Raw genomic sequence first — 12151 nt, forward strand, 5'->3', positions numbered from 1 at the left:
ACCTTGACAACGGGTGTGTGTTTTGTACACTGCTGCTTACCTTTGTGTAAACCCCCCACGAGAGCTCCGTCTCTGTCACCATGACTACAATGCCAAACATGCCAAAGATGAGGGCGTAGTCGCTAAGGCGCTTCCGCTTTTCAAACAGCGCCCTCCGGTGGCCGAGCTTGTAGCCGATGTCCTTGTTCCTTTTGTGCGGGGCGTTGCTGGCATCCTCGTGCAGCGGCTTGCCCGTCTCGTCGCCGTTGCCCTTTGACACCACGACCTCGAGGCCGGAAGTATGGAGTGTCTGCAGCGGCTGCGTCTCAGAGTCCAGATCGGCCAGGTTCCTGCTGCCCAACGGTCTCACCACGCCGCCATTGTACTTACAGCTGTTCATGGCTATCTGAGGGAGCGCGGGGCCGCTGGGCGACAGCGAAGAGCACGACCAAGCATGGCTCAGCCTGCTGCCATCCGCACTCACCTAACAGACAGACAGACAGACAGACAGACAGAGAGAGAGAGAGAGAGAGAGAGAGAGAGAGAGAGAGAGAGAGAGATCAGGCTCGGACAATCAGAAGAAAACAGAATTAAAGAAATGTGACTTTTCACAACACTTTGATATTCTGAAGGTACTTGGTGAAGGTTCTGAGTCAGTAGACACATCTAAACAAGGTTCTTGTGAAAGACTCCACACACAGATTGTGGATTAGCCTCAGCACAAATAAAGCTTCTCACAGTTTACAGACCTGGACGATTCTGGATCGAGTTAAGTTTCAGTTAATAAACAGTGGAATGTAATGAAGGTAAAAAACAAAGCAGCAGATGAAACTGCACATAAACACCTTCAAAGAGTCATAACACCTTCCAGTAATAAAGTGCTCCTGATTGTGTGAGTCTGCAGTGTTTAAAACACACCGAAGCCAACAAATATTTTACAAAACGTCTTACAAGCCTGTGTCTGTAAATGTAATTTAGCAAACGAACATTTGATGCTGACGTGACGTTTATACTGTGTTTGAGACCGTGGTTCCTCTGAGTTCCTCGTCTCACTAACAGAAGCAGGCCAATGATTAGCGTAAGCAGGATGGGTTTTCTAGTGCGAGACGACGACTTGCTCCAGCGGGCTTTAAATTATTGATTTTATTATTTATTGTGTCTTCTGTAGGTTTCTTCTGATACTCTGTTATCAGTATCTGGCAAACAAACAGACACTCAGGCTAATTAGCTAGCGCAGAATGGAGACTAGCCAGTAAACTGTCACCAGTCAACTAAATGTTCATTAACCAAAAAACCAAACAAAACTCATGACAGCTATCATGAGAACTATCAGAATCTTAATCTGTGTTTAATTTCGAGTTAAATGTAAACATGTGGAAAATTATTAATAATAAATAATACTAACTTTAAACCCAGCTGGAGGAGAAATGACAGAAATATTACTTAATACTTTAGAGCACATGACGTAATTAACACTCATCAGTGACGTAAAAGTTTAATCGTTTAATATTCACACAAAATTACTGAATGAGGAACATGAACGGTTACAGAAGCATAAACTGCATCAACATCAGCAAGCTAGAGGTCATCTAGAGGTCATTATGTCCATAGTCAGAAGATCTGGAAGAACAACCCACAGCATCACTTCATCCACACCTCCAGACTCCAGCAAGTGTCATGTGACTTTAAGGAGCTTCGTCTCATTGTAGCTGTGAATCACACAGACTCTGAAGCTCCCAGCATGCAGCAGAGCAGAGTAAGAACCTTGGAGATGATACGATGCTAACTGAAGCCCAGCCGATACACTCGCGGCTCCTGAGCTTTCGTTTCTGGACTTTTTTGGCCACTGGAGTCTCCTGCGGCAGCGAGAGCGAGCCAGATATTGATTAAGAGCAAAATCTTTAGAAAATTGCTCTGTTTTTTTTTTAATGCATGCAGAAAGACGTTTGGCCGAGAAACAGAGAGCAAACAAAGACAGAACGATGTCCTCAAAGCAGACGAATGTTTCAGGAAAAATAACGAAAGAGACATCGATTTAATCCACTGATGTGAAGAGCAAAGGGTTTAATGTCATTTCTTAATGAATCAAAACTACAAACAACACGCTGGAGATAACTGACCTGAGCAAACACACACACACACACACACACACACACACACACACACACAAATAACTGACCTGAGCAAACACACACACACACACACACACACACAAATAACTGACCTGAGCAAACACACACACACACACACACAAATAACTGACCTGAGCAAACACACACACACACACACAAACACACACAAACACACACACACAAAAACACACACACACACACACACACACACACACACACAAATAACTGACCTGAGCAAACACACACACACACACAAATAACTGACCTGAGCAAACACACACACACAAATAACTGACCTGAGCAAACACACACACACACACACACACACATAACTGACCTGAGCAAACACACACACACACACACACAAATAACTGACCTGAGCAAACACAAACACACACTCTCACACACACACACACACAAACACACACAAACACACACACACACAAAAACACACACACACAAACACACACACACAAACACACACACACACAAAAACACACACACACAAACACACACACAAAACACACAATCACAAAAACACACACACACAAACACACAGAAACACACAGACTCCTGAGCTCATGTTCACACCACACAGGAGATTCCACAGGTTTGTTCAGCTTCAGCTTTAAGATTTTTTCACTCATTCTCTCTCTGTCCATCTCAGACAATGTATTAGCTAAAAAACAATAAAAACAAAAGTAACTTTAGAAACAGACTTTAAGCTCCGCCCACTGTCACCTCTTTAATATAAATGAAAAGCATGTTTGTGACATAAATCTCCAGCTCTGTCATTATGATGAAGATGACAGTTTCTTCTTCCTCCTCTCTAATACACCTCAGTGTGACAGATTCCTCAGAACACATTATTGCTGGATTTGTGATCAACTTTATACAGCTAAGTGTTTAAAAAATAAAGCTGTTCTTCTGTAGTGTTTATCTCACGAGCTGTTACACACCACAAACCTGATGACCTTCTGTGATGTTGCTGAAACTTTATATACGGTGAAGGATGGGAGAGAAAAAAGCTCCAGAGTTTCATGTTATGAACGTTTACATATAATCTTCAGTACCATCCGACGGTCTGTGGTCTTCTTAAAGGTGATATTAAACCTGCAAGAGAAGCTTCTAGCTAACAGAAGAACCCGTTCTGAAACCCTGAACCACCTGAAGAACCCTTGAGGAACCCTTGAGGAACCCTTCTTTTCTAAGAGTGTAGAATAAATCGAAGCACAGAAAGCATCTCAGGGAACTATCTGAAGCACGCAGGTCCATTACCACATGGCTTCCTGCTCACATGACAACCGAGTCTCACATGCCCGTCTCTCCTCCCTCCATCCCTCCCTCCCTCCCTCCGCCCGCTAATTGCAGTAGGCTACGTTAGCACATAGCACAGGTGCTAATACAGTCAGTAAACCATGAGCACAGTCTGAGCCATAACAGTCTCACAAAGCAGCAACGCGAGAGCCGCTTGTGGATGTTGTACCAGTGTCCTTTGTGTCCCGACACCTCTGAGAGGACGTACTGTAACTGTGGGTTGTAGATGGTTGGGTCGTGTATCCTGCTGCACTCTCGCAGACTTTTAAGGCTCTCTATAAGTCTTACCTTAAAAAACCGAATAAAGAAAAGAGAGTAGACAGAAAAGACAAACCTCAGAAGATACACAGAAGAGAATGCATCCAACTTCTAGCATTCACAAAAACTCACGACACTGTACACTCTTATAATAAAGGGTTCCTGAGAGGTTACTCAGAAGTGCTTTGAGATGTTTGATGGTCCATTTTTTGATGGTCTGATTTGTACGGTGCTACGTAACACTTCTGAGGTTTAATCAGCAGAACAAACTTTGTCAGATTCTACAGAGAACCTTTAGCTCTAATGTTCTACTGTATGGAGAGTAGAACTGAGTGTCTGAGCTAAAATCTCAAGAAACTTTATTACTGAAGACAGATAGAGGACTAAAGTTCTCCAGACCTGTGTGTGTTCATTGTATCTGTTAGAGGAGGAAGTGCATTAATTCTGATGGACATAGAAATGTTCATGTTTATTTCTCCAGCTCAAAGATGCCATTTTCTCATGCACTTTATCGCAGAACTCGTCTACATTGAGCAGCAAGGACATGCTAAAGAACAGCTCATGAGGGACTCAAACCCATCTCATGCTCCTGCACAGCAGATCTGTTTTTGTGAGACAGCACAAGGAGCAAACACAAGCACAATAAGAACAAAAAGAAAATGAATCGTGACAGAATTCGACATATAAACCAGCATTTCTTTTCTCCTTCATGCAGAACAGAAGATCCTCACTGTCTGTTCCTCATCGTCATTCCTCCAAATCTGTCTCTCATTTCTCCAGGAAATATCAGTCTAACTGCAGGAACCGATCACATCTGATCACATCTGAGTAAACACGACTGTACACTGCTTCTTCTCACCACTGCTTCTCCTGCAGATGTTCAGGCTGAGACGGTTCTCTTCACCCTGCTCTCTTTACACTTCTATCCAAAATGAAGTGTGTTAAAGAATAAAATCTAATTAGGTCTGAGTTTCCCAGAGGTATTGAGTGTTGAGATGATTTTATAAATTAAAAAGTGTGTTTAAACCGATACACAGTCGTTTCATCATTTTTATGTTATGACACTTTAGAGAAATGTCCTGGAGTTAATCAGAAGATCCCAAATATGTTCAGGTCATAAAAAAAATTCCCTGATGAGGAAAGCAATCCCAGACTGCACCACAGAGGAGATGATAATTAACCCCTGGATGTAGGGCAGGTAACCAGAGTACACGCTAACGCTTGCTAATGGTTCCTGCTAGCATTCAGTCAGTATTAGAGATGTTGGAATCTTGTCTTTTATAACGTCCTGATCTAGAGTCAGGTAGAAGAAAGTCATAATGAGAAGTAATGTCTTCAATCAGCACATCCATAACATGTTCATCAGGCACCCAATCCCAAACCAGTCCAGATATCTCACCTAAAGAGATAATGGAGATAAAAAAACTTGATGTTCTCAGATTTAACCTGCATGTTTATACAAAACACAACCAAACACACCATATTTATAACCCGAACCTAATCAGCACCTGGTCCTGAACTCAACCAGCACATGAAACCCAGCACACAATATCAGAACCAATCTTCACCTGAACCCAGACCTGCACACGAAGACCACCAAATCAAAAAGAAAAACATAATCTAATGACCAACCACGAGCACACCTCCTACACCCAACCTCGATCTCACCACTCCATACACACCCCGTGTAACCAACACCTTAAACCTAAACACTAGAAGAAGACTTGGATTACACCATTTAACCCCAAAGTAGATAAGAGAACAACCACAGAACATTTGAGATGACACACATTCCAAATCCAAGCCATCTCTCTGATCTCCACAGTGAACCAGTCCCTCAGATCCTGAACTTCACCACAAATCCAACCACCATCTCAATGCTCATTTAACCAGAATTCCAATCCAAACTCATCCAGATCCCCAAACATCCTGAGATCCTCAGACCGGGTGAGAACTTCTAACCAACATCTACACAGCTTTTCAAAAACATTCCACTAAATCCAACCTTCTCTCAGATCTTCTGAGCTTCTGTTACACACCGGAATTAAACTCAGATATGTTCAGATAAATAAATTCCAGAGGAAATATTTTTAAACCCCTGAGTGTTAAAGAGGAAGCCAGATAACAGCCTAGATGCTGGAACCTGGATGGCTTTTCAGGCACGTCCCACTTGTCCTTTAAATCCAGCCTTCTGTAAGATCCCTGATCATGATAAACCCTCTAACCTCCAATAACAATAAGGTTTTTATCTGACTGCTGCGTGATACACCATCAGGCCCTTCTCCAGCACACTACGCTAGTTCTTCATGTTAAGCTACCCCTTGTCTTTCCTGTGTGTGTCTGAGGTGTGAAGCCTCTTTGTACCTTCCTGCTCCTTCATCCCACCACTGCCAGCTTCACTCCATACAAATCTAATTTAGTAAATCTATTTTGACATTAAATTTGCACTCATTCAGATGCGCCATCAGGCTGCGTGTTTGCTGCTCCACTCCCTAATGAAAATGTCTACAGGGGAGAAGCTCATTACAGGATCTGCTACTCAAGATTCTCTTTTCTCAACCATTCCCACCATCACAATCTAATCCACACACACACACACACACACACACACACACAGCTGAGTGTTGCTGCTTTCACGCTGCCAATATTCCCACAGCGCCTCCATCAACCGGGAAACAGTAATATGTTTGAACATCATTTTTCTGGTGGACTTCTGATTGGACTGTGATGCTCACTGATATGTTTTAAACCTTCCACGGCATTCAGGGTCTCCATCGTTCTTTTTTTTTTTTTTTATAAGGGAAGAAACACAGAAGAGGACGTGAGCAGGACACGAGGGCGACGTGATAAGGTCACGTGACGAGGTACGACATGCAGCACAAACGTGAAGGAATCCCAAAGACATGAATTAAATAAATCAAAATAATAATTCTGACTGAACGGAGTGAAAGGATGTTAAAAAGGATAAACACCAGAGCACGTTCAACACTGTGAGGATAAACACTTAACACTAGAGAACTCTGTTTTTAACTGAGAATTTTAGGCTTAAACACCATTTATTTCAATCAAACGAAGACACCTGAAAATAATGTAGAATATAAAACTAAACACCGAACACTGGCTGACTTTTACAACATAAACACCAGAGGTCACGTCTGAAGCTCCAGATCTGCTTCACCTGAAAGTGTGTGAGATCTTTAGCATAGACACTGAAGGAAAACCCAGATCCTGACATGTGAAGCTTCAAGCTGCAAAAATTATTTTTAGTGTCATTCCACTTTTAGTAAAAATGTAAAAGCGGTGATTTTATCCAGAAGAGATTAAAGGGCTGAACTGGTCTGAGTCTGGGGTTCGTAACACTCTCTGATTCTCTCCAACAATTACGCTCTGTGTAAATTACCCTCGATTAGGCACTGAAGCAGCAGCTGCATGAGACCTCTTTTATACACACACACACACACACACACACAGTTTATAGCACTGCGAACAGGACTTCAGTGTTCCTCACTCTGTGACCTCTCAGCTTCACATCAGTCACTGAAAAATCTGACACTTTAACAGATTCATGTACAAAAAAATGCTGTAAAATAAAAATAGTTTCAAAAATAAAAGTGTTAATAATTTATTTTGAACTGAACAGAAGAAAAATCCAAATGAAATCAGTGTGTGTTGTGACCCTTTGCCTGTAAAACACCATCAGTTCTTCTGGCTTCACTTTCACACAGTTTTGACGCAACTCAGCAGGTTGAACTAAAAACCTCCTGGTGTCCACTTTACTGCTCTGGCTTTTTGGCCACAGATCCTCTATGAAGATAACTTCTGACCAGACTTCTCCAGACAGTAGATGGCTGTACTCAGGACCTACTGGTTTTCTGTGCTGATGTCACTGCTGGACATCTTCTGATGATGAAGTGAAGGAAGTGTGATGTGTCCTTCATCTGCTGAGGTTTAACATTGTTCTTTAACATATCTTGACCATCACATCCTGAAACCTCAGAGCTCTGAGCTCTGTCCTGTGAGAGACCGTCCTGATGCAGTAGATCTGCCTGGTGTCTCGTTCCTGTGCTCAGTCTTGTCGTGGTCTTTGACATGAGACACATGTCTCCACATCCTGTAATCTTGGTTTCATTTATGATGATGGTTTAAAGTTTGACCGACAGATAAATTCAGTCGTCAAAGCTTGTTTTTTTTCATCTGCGTCTGCTTTCTAAAGCGAAGCCTTTTCTTTCTTTTAAAGATTTTTTAAAGTAATTCACGTTTTTATTTCACAGGCTGGACCACTGTAGGTCCCACAGCTTCATCCTGTCTGTATTGTTGCCCCAGGCTCAGGAACGACTTGCCCCTGCCCATTAGACAAGTCTCTTCTCTTAATGTTTTTAAGTCCAGGCTAAAGACATTTTTATTTTCAATAGCGTATGGCTGATGGGATGTTTGTATGATATTATAATTTTTCTGTTTGTTTGTTGTGTTCTGTTTTTAATGACCGAACAGAAAACACATCGGAGTTGTTATTAAATGTACTTTATAAATTAATTGTCATCCTCACCTCAGTAACAGGTTTTGGTTCCTCACCCAGTGTGAAGCTCCTACACAGATGTTTCTGTTTCACTTAACAACTGGGTTTCAACCTACATACGACTCTGGTGATCACCTGCTGGTTTAACTGGTTAATCACACACCTGCTGGTTTAACTGGTTAATCACACACCTGCTGGTTTAACTGGTTAATCACACACCTGCTGGTTTAACTGGTTTATATAATATTTCGTCACACCAAATATTGATTTGATTTAGATTTTTCTTCTGTTTGCTCACTTTGTATTTTATAAATGAATAAATAAATTTTATCTATAAAAATAACATCTATATTTTTTAAACCGTATTTACTTTACAGCTTTTCTGCTCACCTTCACACATTTGCACAATATGATGAAGATAATAATGATTTTAATAAAGATGCTCCTAGTTTACACCCCCCCCACACCCACACATACACACACATACACCTCCCCCACACACACACACACACTCCCACACACACCCCACAAACATACACACACACACACCCACACACACACACACACCCCACACACACACACATACACACACACACCCACACCCACACACACACACACACACACAAACACACACACACATACACACAAACACACACCCAAACACACACATAAACACACCCACACACACATACACACACAAACACACACACACACACATACACACACAAACACACACACACATACACACACACACCCACACACACCCGCACACACACACAGACACACACACAAACACACACACACACAAACACACACCCAAACACACACATAAACACACACACACACACATACACACACAAACACACACACACAAACACACACACAGGATATTCTCTAAACTTCCTAAGCCATTTCTCATTTTGATCGTGTTAAACTGATCTGTTAACACTCAACATTAAATGATTAATGTTTTCTCAGAATAAATAATGATGGTAAAAAACACCATGATTTAATATTGTATAGAGAAAACATCTAAGACTAGAACAGACTAGAAGTCTTTACCTCAGCAAACATCTGCAGTAACAATGTGGTTCTTCTGCTGCTCATGGAACATGAGCCCAAGTCTGTAGGAAACCATGTTCTAGGAAAGTAATCAGGGCTGAATGATGTCATACAGACAGACACGAGTGACTGAGGGATTATTTACCTAGAACTGTGTGAGCCCAAGTGCTTTATTTCACTCATAATCACAAATATGTATCAGTGCCAGTAATGGTGTTAATGTTAAAGACGTCAAGACCTGTCACTTCCTGTTGTGTCTCTGTTCTGTCAGTTCTAAACACTCGTCCCTCTGCAGTCTCTCTTTATTCTCTCTCACAGTTAATAAGAGAAAAATCTCAGTTTGTGGTGTTAGTGAGAAACTGTAAAGAAGTGTAAAGTCCTCTGTCCTGAAGATGTGGAGAACTTCCAGCTTCACCTCTGACTGTTCCACAGCACTGACACTGGAGACTCCTTCACCACATCACACACACACATTACACACACACACATTACACACACGTATTAATCAGTGTTTATGTGGAGTGTGTTCTGTACATGTCCGTGTGAAGGAGCTGTTACTATGGAAACGATAAGGTATCAGAGCGAGTCATTAATATAAACCTGAGCTACAGTCAGAGCTGCTGATAGAGAGAATTAATCACCACCTGAACACCAATCAGAGGCCAGAACTCAGCAGTGTTGTGTGTGTGGTGTAATAATATGTTATTGCTGAAATCTCTACTCAGGATGATGGGAAATAGAACAGAGAGGAAGAAACGAGGTTGAATTTCCCATAAGGAAGGACTGACATGGATTTTCCCTCTAGAGGAGACTGCACACTTCCTCATTAACACCGACACGCCCGCTTCACACCACACACACATCCGTAGAGCTGCAGGAGACTCCAAGAGTTTGCACTCATTACAGACCAGAGGTTTTAAACAATAACAGCAGGAATTGGTCACTAATTAGTGTTGAGGCATCAGTACTGACCCTGGTGTGTGATCCCGGTCCGATACAGTGCTCAGTTACCTGCAGTGATACTAACATCTAGCAGGTAATTCTACATAACATAAGCCTCATGTGGAGACACAGGAGACAAACAGGAGACACCACATGGCAGCAAGATGAGTATATTTCACGATTAGTCATCAAGCGCTCAGAACCTACAGGAGACGTCTCCTAAAGGAAGGTGTCCCCTCGACCCTGAGCTCAGGGTGTGACGACAGAGCAACATGGCGGCTCACAGCATCAGCAGTAAACACAGCAGCTCCTCTACCTTTAAATGAGTTCACACACATCAGTAATGTATACGCACACGTTAGCTTTAGATTTTACACTACACTGTGCTGAGGAATTATACAGCACTCAACACAACTAGCTGCTTATCGCGCTGCTAATAATAAACGTGGAAGCGTCTCTGATCAGACTTCCTGTTTCCAAGGTAAGTCCAATGCACCATTAGTAATGCTTAAAGAAGTGGCCTGCTTTCTCCTTACAGAATTCTACCTTCAAACTCCAGAAGGCAGAGCCGAGAGGCCGGGGTTATATCAGCCTGCGCTACAAAAAATTTAGATCTGGTTATTCAAGATGGCATCCTTTATAATTAACACTGCAGTGTTCAGCTACACAGAGAAGACCGGTTCATGAGTCCGTGTGACATCACTGAGCCACGGGCGAGTAGAAGATTTCAGGTAACACACACATCCTTTATATTAGCTACTGTAGCTTTTGTGCTAAATGGTAGCCTCAGACTTTACACACACACGCACACACACACACACACACACACACACATAGAGAGAGCTGAGCCATATTGTGTAACGAGGGAAACTGTGTGTTTGTTTTAATTATTTTTAGTCCTAACTGTTCCTTTAAGTGTGGTTCTGCATCATGGCCACTGCAGCTCTGACAGCCTGTTGCAGTCGGCGTCACACTGCCTCCGTTCTCCTGAATGAACTCGTACAGCGCAGAATAAACACCCAGGCAACAGAAATCAACACCGCCGCTTTCTCCACCACTAATCCTACATAAATACGACAACGATGCTGGTGTGTGTGTGTACAGGTTATAGTGCATCACACACACCAGCATCGCTGTCGTATTCACACACACACACGCACACACACACGCACACACTACTGGGAGTGTACAAAGTGACAGTTAACACTATGTTTTTAGGCATGATGTCCTTACAGCTCCATCTCGCTGATTATCTCGAGCGTAGCGAGTATTGATCAGTAAACGCAGAGCTGTGTGTAGACGTACACACACACACACACACACACAACACACAACACCACCACAAACTCAACACCGAACGACTGAATCTACAGTAACAATAACAGTGTTTTTCATCATTAACATCGAATTCTCAATACAAAGATGCACAAAGCCAAACACTCCAGTTGAATACACAAAGCTAAACACTTAACATGCAGGACTAAATATCCAGTGTGGAATTAACACCTACAGGCGCTGAATAAACACTCACAGTGCAGAATTAACTCTTAGCATTACCCGTGTTAGCATTATAGGTTATAAAACAGAGATAAGCAGCAGTGTTAAAGTGCTACAGGGTTTTTTCTTCATCAAACTGAGCAAACTAAACTCAACACTGTAGGTTAGAACTCTGACTAAACTCAACACTGTGGATGTTAATATATCAGTATGTTTCAATAAAAATCTGCTGTTTCAAATCTGCTGAGTCAAATCAACACTGTAAAATCTGCAGGTGTTTATTTATGCCTGCTAACCTTTATACTGCAGGTGTTAATGTACTTCTGTGGGTGTTGATTTAAGACTTAACTCAACACTGTACACAGTGTTGTGAAAAATGTGAAATGTGAAAAATCAGCAGGATTAAATACTGTTATATAACATGTTATAATATAATAATAATGTTAAA

The 12151-nt window shown here is 42.0% G+C and overlaps 1 protein-coding gene across 2 annotated transcripts in view; it reads right to left on the reverse strand.

The window, feature by feature from the left end:
- kcnn1b (potassium intermediate/small conductance calcium-activated channel, subfamily N, member 1b) overlaps positions 1-12151 on the reverse strand; it is a 37812-nt gene that overhangs the window by 23987 nt on the left and 1674 nt on the right. For both annotated transcript variants that reach the window (XM_060882061.1, XM_060882060.1), the window contains exon 2: positions 41-463. In XM_060882061.1, coding sequence (XP_060738044.1) covers positions 41-463 — 423 coding nt within the window. The remainder of the gene's footprint in view (positions 1-40; positions 464-12151) is intronic.

This window comes from Tachysurus vachellii, chromosome 11 (assembly GCF_030014155.1).
Source record: "Tachysurus vachellii isolate PV-2020 chromosome 11, HZAU_Pvac_v1, whole genome shotgun sequence".
Classification (NCBI taxonomy): Eukaryota; Metazoa; Chordata; class Actinopteri; order Siluriformes; family Bagridae; genus Tachysurus; species Tachysurus vachellii.